Source organism: Monodon monoceros, unplaced genomic scaffold (genome assembly GCF_005190385.1).
Source record: "Monodon monoceros isolate NGI ecotype Baffin Bay Population unplaced genomic scaffold, NGI_Narwhal_1 Super_Scaffold_20, whole genome shotgun sequence".
NCBI lineage: Eukaryota > Metazoa > Chordata > Mammalia > Artiodactyla > Monodontidae > Monodon > Monodon monoceros.
The window spans coordinates 18492965-18510814 of record NW_021703777.1 but is presented as its reverse complement, the minus strand read 5'-3'; the positions used below and the strand labels follow the sequence as shown (position 1 = coordinate 18510814).

Sequence of the window (17850 nt, the reverse complement as noted above, 5' to 3'; positions counted from 1 at the left end):
ACCCAATAATTGTGCTGATCTTATAAATCACTGAGATTCTCTCTTATCACAAAGTTACTGTAGGCCAAAAAGAAGAGCTTACTTTTCAGTTTTTATAAAATTGCATTCACAGTAATGTACTTCTGTAGTCCAACAAAAGTAATCCGTAATGTTTGCATTGCCTAGAGCCCATTTATTTATAATATTGTGTAGTTCTGGTTGCCAGATTATGCTACAGTTGTATGTCAGTTGCTAAAACCACTTAACTCCAGACCTGTGGTCCACAGCCTGAATTAATGTCTTGATATTTATCATTGACATGGAGGTATAAAAAATAATGATCCTTGAATTTTCAGCCATAGCCAGGAATTGAAATGGAGGAATCAAAAATGAAGGAGAGGATAGGAGGGGAGGGAATGGTGAAGAAGATGCTTCAGAATGCCTTTCACTCCTCCTTCCCCAACCCCAAGCACCAGAATCCCATTCTTTCTGGTACCTTGATATTTTAGATACAACTATTTTGAAATGCCACTTTGATATAACATTTATCAAGTTCATATCAGGTTCCAGGAACTCTCCTAATCCCATTACATTATTAATACCTTTAATTCTCTCAACAGCCCAGTAGGGTAAGGTACCAATATCATCCCATTTTATAGATGAATACATTGAGGCTCAGAGAAGTTGAATAACTTGTAAATAGGACTGGAGCCTGAGTGTCTGGCTTCAAAGTCTAGGTCGTTAAATGCTGTACCACACTGCCTCTAATAGCCTTAATACTACACCCATTTTGACTAGGGGACCTTTTAATAATAGCCTAAAAATATGATTATTAGACTTGCTACTGTAATACAAATTCCAAATAATGTTTGAATCCTCCATCCTACCCCATCACCTGGCTTCATGTTTTGCCTGAGCCTTACCCCATAATTGACCCTCTGATAGGATCCTATCCCTCTGATAGGATTCAGGATAGAGAGAGGGACAGTGGCAAGGAAGTGTCCTGGTCACAGGCGTTCACATTTGACAGGGCTGCATCAGTTCAGCTGAAACAAAGTGCCCTGCTTCATACTTTCTTTCCCTGAAGTTCCTTCCTTCAACTTCTGAACTTAATGGAGGGCATGTAAAGAAAGGCTTGGTTTCCAGACAAACCTTTTTTGTTTGTAATTTCTGGTTTGAAACATAACATGACAGGTGTAAAAATGCCTGCCATTTGAGAGAAACCTGTGATAAGTAAGCCATACCAACTGTAATTTCAAGGGATAAATCAGTGGAAGATGAATTATCTTATTACTTATTAACTAATAAGTTTATTCTTGCCTTCTTAAAAATTTAGTAATACAAGATATGCTAATTCAGTCTTCTAAATGGATTTATTATTAGTCCATTTAAGTTTTAAGAATTGTTTTATTATCTACTTATTTTTAGTTGTATTTAGTTGTATTTTTAGTTGTATTTTTAGTTGTATTATTATTAACATCAGTTTTCACAGCTCTAAATGCAGCATGCAAGTCTCCCCAAAGTGGGTACTGGCATCTGTACCCGGCAGTGTTTGAACCACGACGCTTGTTGCTCTTTATTTCTTTCCCTTTGGTTAAAATACAGTATATGACATGTCTCTCACAAACCAAATTCCTCATTAGGCCAGGATAAGGACCCGTTTGCAAAGTACTCAACTGTAAGAATAAAAACGATTATTTATAAACAATTTTCTAGTATGATATTATTTCAAAAGTGGAAGAATGTTTCTGGTATTTGTTCTGTGTATCTCTTGCTCATGAGAGGGAAGAAGCTATGGGATTGGAATTTGCAGAAAGAATGCCTTAGCAGTTATAGCTCCTTGTAATTTACATCTGTTTTGATAGGTTCTAAGATTTTTGAGTGCAGGTATTCTAAAATAGAGTCCACATGTACCTGTTTCAGGCTTATAGAACTCTGGGTCCTTACTAGCTGTTCCTTGATGGTAAGAATGGGGATTTATAGGACATTTTTATTCACCCATTGTTTTATAGTTTTTTCATCAATGAACTCCTTTGACTCATTTTTCTTTCTATCAGCTTTCATCAGATAAAGGAACGAGGTTTAAAACATTTCACCTTGCTTGTGATTACAGCATAAGAATGTGTTAAGATAGCATCCTTTGGCCTCTTGATTTCCTATTCACTGATAACATTTATTCTATGAACCTCTTAGCATTAAAGAAACAGCCACATCACGTTCAGCATTCAAGCATAAAATTGTCTTAAGGTAGTAAATATATACACATGTATAAACCATATAAATGTCAAAGATATAACATGATGGTTGACAGCAAAATCTTTGAATTAGACAAATCTGAATTGAAACTCGGTATCGTTCTTTTTTTTGTTCAGTTCAGTTGTATCATTCTTTTTTTTTTTTTTTTTTTTTTTTTTTTTGCGGTACGCAGGCCTCTCACTGTTGTGGCCTCTCCCGTTGCGGAGCTCAGGCTCAGCGGCCATGGCTCACGGGCCCAGCCGCTCTGCGGCATGTGGGATCTTCCCGGACCGGGGCACGAACCCGTGTCCCCTGCATCGGCAGGCGGACTCTCAACCACTGCGCCACCAGGGAAGCCCGTATCATTCATTTTTAACAGTGATCTCGCCTAGCCACATAACCATAATGGAGATAATACTTATTTTTTTAGGGCTTTGAAAGTAGTAAATGAAATAGTAAGTACTGAATAAGGGGTTTTAAAAAGAGAGACTGCATAGCTTTTTGAAGAATTTTGGTTTAAAAGAGAAGGTGAGAAAGTTAAGAAATGTCAAATTACCAGTCATTAATTATAAAGTTTTACAGGATTTTTTTCATTTCACAATTTAAAAAAAAAATTTGACATTTGATTCCAGCATACATCTTACAAAAATGATCTTTTATAATATAAACTTAAATTAAATTGGAGTTTTTTTCCTTTCTCAGCGGTACATAAAATAATGATGTGTTTTACAATTGATGGCATTTTAGAGTCAGTGAAATACAGTTTTTATAACGGGTATCAACATTTCCTTTTCTTCAGGAGTCAATAACATGTAGTAGATACATATTTAGACTCAGTATATAGATTGTCAAATTTCTGAACCTCTCTGACTAATCTGCAAAAAGAAATCCTATCCCATGACTATAAAATGTGTAGAAATCTCTTAGCAGAGTGTTTGGTGCAGAATTGTTAAATGTACAACAATAATAGCCATTATTGTTATTATTATCTTTATTTTTCCAGTTAATCTGTGAATTGGTAGAACTGGATGCAAAAGCCAGGTCTGCCACCAATTAAGTTTGGAATTTCTGTCTCACTTTCCTGTTTTGCAAAAGAACGTTTTGGCAAAGATGACCTCTAAATTCCTTCTGGTTCTAAGATTTTGTAATTTTACTGTCTAATTCAGAGTCTTAACAAAATGTAACCATCAGATGAATTTTCTTTGTTTCTTTCAGTTTGCGGGGACATCCATGGACAATTCTTTGACTTGATGAAGCTCTTTGAAGTGGGCGGATCTCCTGCCAACACTCGCTACCTCTTCTTAGGGGACTATGTAGACAGAGGGTACTTCAGTATCGAAGTAAGTCTGCATCATTTCTTCTTAGCTGCTCAGTAATGGATCAACAATATCTTAGCAAAATAAAGTGGTATATGTATTGCCTTAAGGAAATCCCTAGTCTTTAACAATGAACTTTAATACACATAAATGTGTGGGAAATTCCATATCCTATTTTCCGTTGATTCTTATATGCTTTTTATTGCATAGAAATGCCAAGGAAATGGCTCATAGTAAGATTTTGCCTTTCGTACTTTTTATAGATTTGCAACTTTGCAAAACTTGCATGATATTTGACATTAGATAATTCTATCTCCTGTTGAGACAATGAATCAAATTTGATTAAATAAGCAGGAATGTGTTTGCCTGGTTATGTCTCATAATTATGAGACAATAAGTTATTTTTGTAAATTGATAGTCAAGTGCATGTGTCTGCATTTGTGTGTATGAGTCTGTATGAGTACACTGACAGCTGCTATATTTTGTCTTTTTTGGCACCTGTCATCTAATAGGGTAATTTGTCAAAATCATTAGTTAAAACAAAACAGATAACCTTTGAGTAGAGGTTCTTCCTCAGCCTCCCAACTGCATCTGCTTCAGGTAAGTAGAAGTTACGTTCAGAATAAAGAAAAGGCTCTTGTTTCATTCAGATGTTTTCTCTTTCTGGTGCTTAACATGGTGTTTCATACATAGAAATGACTCATTAAATATTTATTAAAAGAAATAGTTTGAAATAAGAATAAGTTTTAAAGAATCAGAGCTCATGCTATAGTAGCTGACATTATATGTGCTCTTGGAAATAATGTGTTAAAAAGGAAAACAGTTATTCTTAATTAAAGAGAGAAATCAAATTTATTGAAGTCTCACACCAATGTCATACATTCATAACAATCATTTATTAAAGAGATTCTAGGTTTTTAAATTTTCATCATAATATTTCATTTATTATAGGAATATTTAATGTTGAAAAACATGTCACTCCTAAATGGCTTTTGTTTTTAAACTATTATACTAACTTTTGGAGGGGGGGTTATTCAATTCACCTCCCATCATTGACTATGCATATATGTATATATATATGGCCCACCAATATATTAATCACATTTAAGGATCTCATTTAAAGATCACATATTTCTTAATCATTCATGGTGGTAAGGGAGGGAGGGGTGGTGTTTGTATATAAGTCCAAAAAGAGGAGTACATTTAGGTATTTCTTCCATGTATATGCACTGTAATTAGGAGAATTTAAAGGAATATACATCCTTGCTCTCTAGAAACCTAATCTGTGTAGGAAAATATAACTGTAAAAAGCTTTATAGAATAAGAAGCCTAGAACAGATGGTTCCAGGATTCAATTATTATTTGAACTGATTATTAAAATCTTGGGATAAAAAAGGTACAGAAAATAATTACCATTGGAATATAGATGTTTGGGAGAATATCGAGGGCATATATGGCTGGGGTTAGAAACAAAACACAAGTAAGATTTAACTAGGAGGGAAACTGAAGTGAGAAAAGTACAGAGGAAGAAATGAGCAAACCTCATAAACCTCATTCATGGGTTAACTTGACCAACATGGCAGAGAAGTGTGACTGAGTACAAATTTTGGAAGACCTTTGTATCACATTAGGGCTAGTATCTGCCAAGAGTAAAGGGAAAAAAGAAACACAAACATAATGGTGGTTTGAACAGGATAGAAGTTTCTTTCTCTCTCTAGTAAAAGCTGATAGATGGGCGGACCATGGCTGGTGTGACCCCGCCTGGTGCCAGGGCCCAGGGCCTCTGCCTTATTGATCTGATGTGCGTGGCCTCGTTACAAAGTCAACCTCATGACCCAAGACTGCTACACCAGCTTCATCCCTCATATTCCCACATTACATGCAGCTAGAAGGAAAAGAAGGAAGAAAAGGGTATGTCCTCTCATTTAAGGATGTTTCCCATAAGTGGCACTGTTACTTCCCGTGGGCCAGAATTGGTTTACCTTGCAGTATATGATTTCCGTGTGTAGCCAGATTTGAGAAAGACTGCTATAAACAGAAAACAGTAATGGGAGATAAAGAGTTTCTGCTACTTCCTTTAAATTAGGGTCATGTGGAAACTAAGGAAATATTTTTAAAAATGATTTTAGTAACTTAAATTTATCTTATTCATTTAATATTTATATGCTCCTATGGAAGGTTCTGAGGATAAATGAAATTGGTGTTCTACTTTTCTTGAAGCCCACCTTCTAAGCAAAGAATGGCAAAGACTCTCCTGTTGGGAATGATTATATTTTCTTAATCTTACCAGTCTATTTACCTTTGATTTCTTTACGAGAAGAGTTCAGGCTTCTGAATCTCTGGTCTCAAACCTTTTGAAACTTCCCAAACTCTCTCTAATTAGAGCTTTTTAGAACTGGTTCCTTAAAGAAGTTGCGAAGCAGTAATCACTGGTTCCTCAGTAGATTTTTATTTTAGTCTACAATTAATCTAGATTTTTGAACTATGAAAGTTGTGGTAGTTTATGTAATATGTACCTTCTGCAATTCAAGCAAAGAATCAAAGTCTGAAACCAAATGTTGGTGAAATATCGAGTGTATGTATCATAGGACATTTAAAAGTTCTGAGATGCATATATCAGAGTCCCCATCTTCAAAAACAGCTCTTTAATTCGACTCTAGAAGTCTGGGAGTATAGCCCCGGGGACTTAACCACATACGCAAAGAAATGACAAAAGTGTGATGGCCTCAGAAGTAAAAATGATCCATTTTGATTAGACCGTGACCTTTGAGGGGTTTGAGAATGGCTCAGTAATATCAGCCTATTTAAAATAGAACTAATATTTATATAAAATATACTTACTGGAGATACTGTGAGGCTTCGTATTGTGGATTAAGGAAGCTGACATTGTTTGCAAGCTGGAAATGGTATTGTTTGCCTAGTATAAATGATCTCATTTATTCCTCACAGCTCTTCAAGGAACATGTAAATGTCTTTCTTTTCAGCATGCAGAAACCAAGGCTCAGAGAGAGTCACACACATAGTAAATGGCAGTGCTGGGATGAAAAGTCTGTGCTCTTTCCACTACATCCCATGCCTTGGCCATATATACTCACTAAACGAACCACAAAAAATGCGCACATCAGTGATGCAGGCACTGATACACACTCTTTGTACATAATATATATATTATATTACACATTACATAATGTGTAATATAATATATATAATAACTTTGTATATAACATAATCTGAAGGGCAAAGCATTAAATATAAAATATTCTCTTTGAGTATCCTGTTGGTTTAAGATAGATTCTAAAATGAGAGCTCAGTTTTCCAGCGTGTACTATCCTAACAGGCTTCCTGATTCATCTCAATAATTGAGAGTTCCACTGCAGGTCTCCTCCTTTGGCTATACTCTGGGCAAAGAGAAGCAGTTAAGTTTAATTTTTATGAAATCAGCTTTGAAGAGTAGATTCAGATTTCATATAGTCTCAGCTGGGTAGTATTTACAGGCACTGGGTAGTGTGCTCTGGGCAGTACATGGAGTTCATTTTATACACTCCCTCCCCGCCTTTCCCCCCATCTTCTTTCGCCAAGATTAGAAATCGTTCCCCACAAAGTTAGCCCAAATGAAACAAACAACCTTCTGAATAGTGATGAGAGAGATAATTTTGCCTGGGATAATGATTTGCCTCACACCAAATACCATCCTCTTTCTCATGATGGCATTATGCTACCTAATCTCTTTGATCAAGGCTATGTGTACATATATACTGATAGTTTCGTGTCTGTTTCTCTGAGAATGCAGGGAAAAACTCAGAATTGCAAACAAAGGCACACACAACTGTTTCTTCTATTCACTTCCTCGGGCTCCCTTTCTAGCCATTCTGCCCTGCAAGACATTGCCTTGAGCTTAGAGAGCTGTGCCCCTGCACCAACGACTAGATCTCAGCCCAGGCCTCAAACACCTTTAAGCAGGAAGAGTAGTTGTGTTTATTAGCTGTAAGCTCATAGACTAGAACGAACCACAGCACGTCAGGCAATGTTCCATGCTTCTGCATGAGAATAACAAGCAAAGGGTACAGCAAGCAATGTTAGGTGACAGAGTGATGCCACAGACAGGAGGAAGAAATTGTCTGGCTGTCTCCCTGCAGCCAGTCGTCCTTATAGTGCATTGTTAGCTCCCACCGCTGCTTCTCTGTGTGCTTGTCAGACCAGGCAAATGATGTCTTAAAGGAGGAGCATTTGACATTTTTTCAGGAGTTTGGATCTTTTCCCAGCCAATGCATATCCCTCACTTTACTGTCCTGTGACTGAGAGACAGCACTTTTGATTAGAATGTTTCGCAGCATGTATAGTTATTTTAGGGAGCTGCTTGATATATATCTGAAGCGGTATATATGTGTTTTTTACTTCTTGCTTCCTCTTTTACATCCTTCTTTACTCCCCTGTACAGGTTTTTAAGAATACACATCATTAAGAGGCATAAATTACCAAGTAAAGAACTGCACTGCTATTATCAATGAGCCAATTAAACTAATGAAGAAAATTATATCCTTAGTGCTGCTTCATTGGGGAAGCTAAATAAGAGAAAACTATGTCTGCCATAAAAAATTAAGAAAAAGATACAGGATGCTCGATCTTTCATATTGACTAAACCAAACTAATTTTAGATTGTAAATATCTGTTTAATTATTTAGAGTATGACTGGAAAGATAGTCGAGGTCCAGTTGAAAGTGATTAGTGCAATTAACTTACATCTCACCCTGCAAAAAAGCCAATGGGACTTGCCTCTCTATTTCTACTTTAACCAATTAATCCAGGGAAAATTTTATTCACATTAGCCATCTGATACCCCATGGACAAAAATAACCAATTATTTAACTAATTTTTCTTTCATTGTTCATTAAACGGGATAACTTTTTTACACGAGACTTTTCTTTTTTAAAAGAATATCAGGTTATAATTTTGTTCAAGATCTTTAGCTCTCCAGAATGTTAGAACTTTAGATGGCAAAATAGTTACCAGCAGGACAGTGTTGTGCTTGGCAGTGCTCTCCCACCAGATGTTGAGGGTGAAGCTCGCGGGGCTCCACTCTCCAGTCCACCCTTGCCCTGTCATTTACCATGCCACTTCTTCCATATTGGCTGCATTTGTGGTTTTATTCAGTGTTTGGGAAGATATTTTATTCTTGCCACAGGGGAGAGGGAAATAAAATGTGGAAAGCGGATTCTTATTTTTAGGATACTCGAGCCAAGAATTTGGAAATTGAGTTTTCTTTTCTCTAGTCTTCTTTTTACTTTTCTTTCCTCCTCCCTCCCTTCCTTTTTCTCTGTCATCTCTCTCTCTCTCTCTCTCTTTCTCTCTTTCTCTCTCTCCCCCAATCTCTCTCTACTTCCCCCTCCTTTCTGACTGCCTTCCTTCTCATTTACAGGAAAGAGGCTCATGTTTCCTAAACTCCTGCTACATGCAGGGTGCTTTACATCCATTACATAATAAGGGACATGAAATGTGTACTGAATCATTTAAAAGGTAAATAGGTATGATAAGGATACCACAGAACCTTTGAGGTTTCAGTTATGAAAGAGCTATAGTAACCAAGACTAGAGGTGATAAAGCCATGTGCTAATGTCAAGACAGGATCTTTAACAGATGGCATAAAAAGAAAATATGGGCCCTAGAATGTGATTCCTCTAGTAGTATTTGAGTGGGGTTAAAAAATTGCATTTTAGATTTTTGTTGGAGAGATTATAGCTTTGCTTTAAAATAAATTGTTACAGGCAAAACTAATCTAAAGAGTTCAGAATTGTGGTAACATTTTCCAAAGGACATTGATTTGGGAGGGGGCACAAGGGAGCCATCTGGGTGCTGAAATGTAACTGAATCTGGGCAGCGGTTTCATGGGAATATACATATGCAAAAATTCATTGACCAGTACCTTTAAGATAGATACATTTCACTGGATATAAGTTATACATTAGTGAAAACAAGAAACAAAGAAAACCTTTAAAAAAAGTAACTACAGAGTAGCCAAAATACATATTCTCTCCCCCAATGTATGCATTAAATACAACACATTAAATACAATATAATTTTTAAAAGACTTCTCATACCCATCCCATTCCTATTCCAAATCAAACATCCAATGTTAACAACCTATTTGGAAAAATGTTTTTATATAATTTATAATTTAATTTATATTTTAAATTTATGATTTTAAATTATTTATAATATAATATATAAACAAAACATACATATGCTAAAATCTTATAAATTTTAAATTGAGAATAGTTCTCTCATTGACATTAATAACAGTGTATAAATGTCATCTCTGAAATGTGAGACAAGCTGGATAATACACACTCCTTTTACTAGAACATTGTAAGTGCACCTCTAAACCTGATACATAGCAATCAGAGACTCATTGAGCCACGTACACGTATCAACAGATCATAATCCTTCAATACAGGCCAGTTGGTCAACTTCTCAGAAATAGTACTATCATCTTTCCCATTAACTTTAGGTAATAACTATAAGCAGAAAATGGTAATTATAAAATTAACTAACGTAACATATATATGTAAAATTTGATATCAGCTAATTATTTTTTGTTCAATCATAATTACAGTGAGGGGCAGTATCTTGCTTGAACAACTCAGTAATACATATTTTTTCTGATAATTAGTATTTTCTTTAAAACTTGGACTATATATTCAAACATTTATTTCCACTCATTTACTAAATTATCACATGAGCTGACAGAGATGATTATTGTTCACAGGTAGCACCACAAATGAGTTGCCAGTAGCTTTTCCCTGTGGAGATTATCCGGCATTCCTACTATATGTTGGAAAACTCATTATTAAAATGTAAATATTGTTTCAGTTTGGGTTTTAGATTTCAGTAACCAGAATCAGCCTTTTGTCTCAATATTTTTCTGGTTCTCTAACATCTTAACTTTCAGAATAAAGTTCATGAGGATAAAAAAGCATACTTGTTTTCAGTGTGCTCTTCTCTTCCCTGTGGATTTTTAATGAATGCTATGTGAGGATAATGAAATTGATGTTAATACTTGAGTTAATACTTGAGTATTAACATTGGATGTTAATACTTGAGTTAATACTTGAGTAACTTGAGTTAATTCACACTCCAGGAAGACTGTTTCGGTGTCGGTTGATTCCAAGCCTGGTGAATTTATACTTGGCCCTCATTTTTATGCAAACTGTAATACCCAAGTAATTAATTTGAGAGTTTTAAGGTATATGAAATGTTTCCCCTAGCTATCAGCAGCATATGTAGTGAGATTCCCTGGCCTTCAGTTTATTTACAATTATGTATAAAACAAAAAGCTCAAGGCTTTAAATACCAAAGGCACTGAAATGAGAGACAAGATAATGGGAGAGAAGAGTAGTGAAGGAGAGAGCATAATGGAAAATAGATACAGGGACTTTCCTGCTGGCGCAGTGGTTAAGAATCCGCCTGCTAATGCAGGGGATACGGGTTCGAGCCATGGTCCGGAAAGATCCCACATGCCGCGGAGCAACTAAGCCCGTGTGTCACAACTACTGAGCCCACGCACCTAGAGCCCGTGCTCCGCAACAAGAGAAGCCACTGCAATGAGAAGCACGTGCACCACAACGAAGAGTAGCCCCCACTTGTCGCAACTAGAGAAAGCCCACGCAGCATTGAAGACCCAAAGCAGCCAAAAATAAAAATATATAAAATAAATAAATTAATTAAAAAAAAAAAAAGAAAATAGTTACAATCCAAGTCAGCCTGAGCTTGTCAATGTTTGCTTCTAAATTTTGTGGTGCCTCTCTAATTCTCCCATTTCTTTTACCTAATTTGTACAAAATAATTACCTTTATAAAGAGAAGTGACTTTATTTTATTTATTAATTGTCTATCACATTTCTTCTCATACTTTGACACAAGTATATTTTCCTTTTTAGTATATTTTCATTCGGGCTTTTCCCAATAAACTCTATGCAGTCCATTGTTTTCGTGTGGTGTCTAGATCTCCAGTGCAATGTTTATACTTTAGTATAGATGAACCTTGGCTCTGTACCAAAGTAATGTTTTCTGTTTGATTTTCAATATCTTCCATAAAAAAGACTTAGCCTTTTGGGGACTTTTGGTCACAGTAGTGCATTTGGTTCATGTCTTCCTGATATGTCAGCCAAGGTATGTGTTAAGTATAATGGAAAATATTTATTTTTATATTATTCTTTTTTTTTTTTTTCTCAGTGTGTGCTGTATTTGTGGGCTTTGAAAATTCTTTACCCCAAAACACTGTTTTTACTTCGTGGAAATCATGAATGTAGACATCTAACAGAGTATTTCACATTTAAACAAGAATGTAAGTATACTTCAGGCTTCTTCGTTTAACATCGTATGTGCTAAATAGTGATTTTGATCCATACAAAGAGCATATTACAGTATGATCCCTTGCTTAAAAGTCAAAAATTCAAAAACTGATACTATATTATGTCATTCCATTTTACTTTCTGAGCATGGTCAATTAAGAGATTTAGAATTTCTTTTTAAATTATAATTTTTTATAAAGTGATATAAAAATTCAAATTAATATTTGATGTGATTTAGCCTAAGCAACAAGTGATGAATTTTTTTTTTTTAATAGCCAGAATACTGCTGTTCAGGATAATCCTACTCTTTAATCTCAAATCGCTCAGTAAAAACAAATGGAGGGCAGATTCCACATTGAGCCTCTCTTTCTGGACCCAGTAGATTTACCAGCCTTGAGTGGATTTTACAAAATTAAAGACGACTTCTTCCTTTAGAAATAAATACTAAGAGTGAGGAGTACTTCATATAAATTTCATTTTCCTCTTCTCTTAATTTTCCTCATTGTCCTTGGAAGTTTAAATTTCTCTTTGTCATTTAGTCCTATTTCAATGGAGCATAGAGACTTCTCTCAAAACATTAGATATAAGTCAGTAAAGGAAAAGTAATGTGCAGTGATTTAGAAACAACTTTGGAAACTTTCTTGCAATCTGCTTTTCTACGAGAACATTCAGGAGGATCAGCCAGTTTTGTGTCCTCTTCTGTTGGTCTCCTAGTTGCTGTGTTTTTGTTTTTGTTTTTTTTTTTAATACACATCTGCAGGTAACTAGCAGGGATATATGTATACAAAAGTTCTCACCTCTGTTACACAAAAAGTAACTAAAAACTGTCAAATATGGAAGGACAACAAAAATAAAAAATAGTAGATATAAAGATTAATATATAACTTTAAAAATTCTTCTTTAATCACATTTGGAACTTTGCATGTGTAGTTATATGCTGATATGATTCCGGCAAGAAATTTTTTTTAAAAACCCTATTTTTATGAACCAAATCCTACCTGTGAAATCATAAGAGTAAGTCGTTGGTTTTTAATCATATATTAAAGGTAAAATAAAGTATTCAGAACGCGTATATGATGCCTGCATGGATGCCTTTGACTGCCTGCCCCTGGCTGCCCTGATGAACCAACAGTTCCTATGTGTACACGGCGGTTTGTCTCCAGAGATTAACACCTTAGATGATATCAGAAAAGTAAGTTCTGTTATTTTCCAAGTCTACCATTTGGTGTCTTTCAGTAATAAATGCAAGGCATTTATTTCCCTGCCTTTATCACTAACTTGATACTTCTGAATGAAAATGATTTAAACTGGTCATGAATCTCTTTTTTTTTTTTTATCTAGAAAGAAACATATATTTATACTTGGAAGAGTTTTCATCTCAAAAACCTCAAGTTTCATTTTACCATGTGATGTGTCATTAGAAATACTAAATATCACTAAAATATATATATACATATATATATGTATATATATATATACATATGCCTTTTCATTTCCCCTTCGCTTGTTTCAAACAATGCGTTGTATATTCGTGGTATATTACAGTTAAAAGATGTTGTTTTCCTCTTGGGAAAATATCACAACTTGACCTTTAAAATGTGTCCATATTGGCATTTTTTAAAAATCTAACAATTTTCACGGCTTAAAATTTTAAAGTAACAACCTAACAAAGGCTATGATGCTATTTTATTGATTGTACTGAGTGGCAAGGTGAAAAGCAGTTGATTTTTTTAAAGAGGTATTTTTCTACTTAATTTAACATTAGATCTTACTGTTGTTTTGGCCAGCAAAAAGATGAGTTAGATTGAATGTGGGAATATCTCTTTCATGAGAAAATGTAGTATAGGATAGTTTTATGTAGTGGAAGAGACAGTCTTTTATTTCTTTGATTATGCTCAATATTCTTTTAAAATTTCATTGGTTTTTAAAGAAAAACTATATTTAAGTAAGTAAAACAGTTAAATTCTATCTGAATACTCTATCATTAAGGTCCAAGTCTTCAAATGTAAAAATAATATTGTATTTACTTTCCTGTTAGAAAGGAGATTCATGGTTTTTATTTTTAAAATTAAACAAAAATACATTAAATAAACCTTTGTTTCCTGCTCTGTGTGTTTGTGTCCTTTTTTATAAGACACCATTACACGTCTGCTTCTGGTGTTCTGTAGCACACAGAGGATTGATATTTGCTCTATATTTCAAGTTCTATAGAGATAGGACACTGAAGTGTAGTCATGGAGTTCAAGTATAGAGTGGTTCACTTTCTGCATGAATGTAACCACTTTATTCTTCTAGAGTCTGATGGACTCCTGAAATCAGTAACTAAACTTGTTATCATCAATTATGTAGATTTTTAAAATATGCTCTGCTATCCCTAGGACTTTGTTTCTGGCATGTTTCAGATATTATGTTCAATTTTTGTATTTGTCATTACACTTTGGACTGAGCCATAAAGTGATCTTTATGTTTGCGTTTACCATATGCCAGTTAGAGTTTCCACCACACTTACTTTAATTAACTTCAGAGTTGTTTATTTTCACAGTAGATGGTATTAATTTCAGAATGCATTTTATAACTTTTCCAGAATAAATTCTATATTCTGGTTGCCTTACCAAAGCTCTAGCTGGGAATTCACATTAATCAGGAAGTCTCCCCTCCTCTACTGTTCTATCCCGAATAATCAGTTCTTGCTTCTCAGAAAGAAATTCTGTATTTTTATGGACAAGCATTATTTTTCTTGTATGAATTGTTCCAAAAGCATAAATTATTTAAATTATCTTAAGTCTAAGTTTGCAATAAATATTTTACGTATAGTATAATGGTTGAAATATAGAGGGTCTTGTCTTATTGAAGTTTTTCATTGGGTGTTGAAAAAGTGAAATATTGCTTCGTTCTTTTTAGATATTAGTAAACAATGATGTGTAGCAAAACCATTATTTACATCGCCTTTTATGTCTCAGAAAAAGAGAGAATTTGATAGGCTGTCAGCCTTATATATTCACCTGTCCCTATGGGGTTTTTTTAAATATTAAAGTATTGAAAATGGAGAATATTGGTTCTTAATGGGTTTTCAAAGCTGTTTTATGCTTTTTTTCAAGAGACTCCATAATATCTGCTAACTTCACCCAAGATCCTTTAATTGTAGTCAAATCAGGATAAACTATAAGAAGGTGACAGTGTTATAAAATTGTTGGTGAAGTGTCATTTCCAGTTATTGTATTGCTCATAGCTTCTAAATGTACCATGTTAAATTGAAATATGACTTTGCTAAACATTTATAGCTGGAAAATTGGAAAATGGATTTCATATGAGGACTTAAGGTAAAACTATAAAGCTTAAAAAAACAAAACAAAACAAAACTATAAAGCTTAGAACTGTGAGCTGAAGAATGACCAGCTAAATTGGAGTTCATTTTACTACTTATTGTTAAGATGGTTTGTACCCAGTAAAATGACTCCAATCATCTTGGACTTTAATTAGAAACTTAGATATCCCCTAATGAGTGAATATCCAAAATGTCATATAGCAAGTAACTACTCTTAAAATGAAAGCCGTCTGTTCTCAAAATTATATTGTTGAATATAAACACTGTAAATCGTTCCCCATCCTGATTTCTAAATCAGAGTTTAATGGAGGCAGTAACAGAAATTTCCCCAAAGGTAAAAAACAAAAGCTTCTCCTCAAGAAATGAAACACAGTTAGAGTCACATCAATTGGTAATAATTAAAACACTAGGCTGGATAAAATAAAAAAGAGAGAAAGACGGAGAGGAAACCAGGAGAAAGAAGAAACAGAGTAAAGAGTGGGAATTAAAGAGGCAAGAGGGAAGCAAAGGGTGAGCTGAAGGCAGATAATAAATGAGTGTCAGGAGGAAGAAGGAAGGAAAGTTTAAGAAAGGTGAAGAGTAGAAGAGTGGGGAGGAAGGAGCACAGGTCAGGAGAGAGGTAGGGGGCAGTTCACGCTGCGCTGTGGCTGGGGAGCAAACGTGGGTACTGCAAAATGCTGGTTTCTTCTATTTCTGAATTCCAACTTTCCAAAGATTAGTATTTTGTTCTCTGTCTTCTATTTTTCTTAGTTAGACCGATTCAAAGAACCACCCGCTTATGGACCTATGTGTGATATCCTGTGGTCAGACCCCCTGGAGGATTTTGGAAATGAGAAGACTCAGGAACATTTCACTCACAACACAGTCAGGGGGTGTTCATACTTCTACAGGTGAGGACGGAGAGCTCCAGCTTGCCTCTTGGAGCACGTGACATTCGTTAACTGTTGTTATTCATCAGTCCATGTATTTGATTTAGTTATTATGTGCGTATAACGTTTCTAGGAAGCAAGTACAAATGAAAGGTTCACTTTGATAGCCTGGTTCAAATGGGTTCTTAGCCCTTGGAGAATAAAAATATAAATAAGTAAGTAGATAGAGAAATAAGTGAATGTATCTATATAGACATATAGATATAATATCTATGAAGAATAGAAAAGGCATAAAAGCGGCAAGTGGCTTCAGCATGACAAAGCAGCTGAAGAAGGTAGTAGGGTTTAGTAGAAGATTCGTTCTGTTTCAGGAACTGTAGGGAAAAAATGCAGTGCCAGCCTTGATTTTCTTTTTTCTTCATTCAATTATGTCATCACTTAAAATTATTTTTACCAGTTTTCATAACTTAAATGAGAGAAGCAATGTCAAATTGATCAATTAAATTATTTTCAAGTTATTCTTAAATTTTCTTAAGTTCATTGGACTTCCTGAATAAATTAAAATTAGCAGCAGCCCAGTATATAGGTGCAGTAGTAAATTTATTCTTAGCACTTTGACAAGCCATGTTGACAAAAATTTTATAGTAATGTTTCTATTTGCAAATGTATGGGGGTTTGGAAACATTACCACCCCCAATAACATTTCAGAGCACTTCAGGAAGAAATCAACACCGCAGTTGGGTTTTTGCATATCCTCATGATTTTCCTGACGTCTTAGTTACCTCAATTTTAGCCTACTGCATTTTATTACCCCCAGTTGCACTAGGTTCCCTTATCAGACATATAGTTTGATGTGAAAGTGGCCAGAATGAAAGTGCAAAAGAGATTATGGAGAAGTTGAGAATTTAAGTTCTAGAATACATAGTCTTTTTTTAAAAAAAACTGAAAAATCATACCTGATGTTCACTGAAGTTTACACTCAATTCCTGCCCTGGCGGCCAAGCTAATGACCAGGCTGGAAGAACTCTGTAAAATGCATCCAACCACCTATCTTTCATCTCTAGAGTAAGCAGATATCATCCTTCTGCATAACATTGATCAGAGTTTATTCTGGAACATTTTGGTGGAAAATTTTGTTCCATACATTGTTTCCCTTATGGGGGAAAAAGTTTCCTTTTCTTTATCTGTTAATGTGATTGAGAAATTGAAGCTTGCGAACACAAAGTCTTGTACACTATAAAGCATCATTCAAAGAATGGTTTTTGTTTTAAATATTAAGAAAGAGGTTTGTCCCAAGCTTATTTATCAGAAAGTTTACAATTCATTTCTATGTTTTGGAAATTTTGGCTAAAATTAATAGTCATGGTATAGTATTTCTGAAAAGCCTAAGGTTTCTTTTCAGTAATTAGTTAATTGGAGAGTAGTCTTTTATTAAAGACATTCCAACTTTTAGTGAAAAGTTGTATTGTTGAAATATATCAAACCCAAGTGTTCAACTTTTCAAATCTGGTGTCAAATCCCTAATTATACCAGGAATGTTTAAATTACTTATTTGGTACCACTGAGTTGTGCTTCAATAATACAATATCAAATAAAATATAAACCTCTTGATTTCGATATTAAGCCATATTGCATTAATCTTTTTTAATTCATAGTATAACATTCCTCTATTAGTATTCTGAGTCAGCTGTTCAAATATATTCTAAGTAAAGTCCTTATATATACCATATATATAAGGTATATATATATATATGCCATATATTATATATTCACAAAACA

General features: G+C 34.6%; 1 protein-coding gene across 1 annotated transcript in view; it reads left to right on the top strand.

Moving 5' to 3' along the window:
- The window catches only part of PPP3CA (protein phosphatase 3 catalytic subunit alpha), a 300315-nt gene that overhangs the window by 218016 nt on the left and 64449 nt on the right, over positions 1-17850 (top strand). The window contains exons 3-6 of the mRNA XM_029235318.1: positions 3430-3554; positions 11759-11870; positions 12924-13069; positions 15953-16092. Of these exons, the coding sequence (XP_029091151.1) occupies positions 3430-3554; positions 11759-11870; positions 12924-13069; positions 15953-16092 (523 nt within the window). The remainder of the gene's footprint in view (positions 1-3429; positions 3555-11758; positions 11871-12923; positions 13070-15952; positions 16093-17850) is intronic.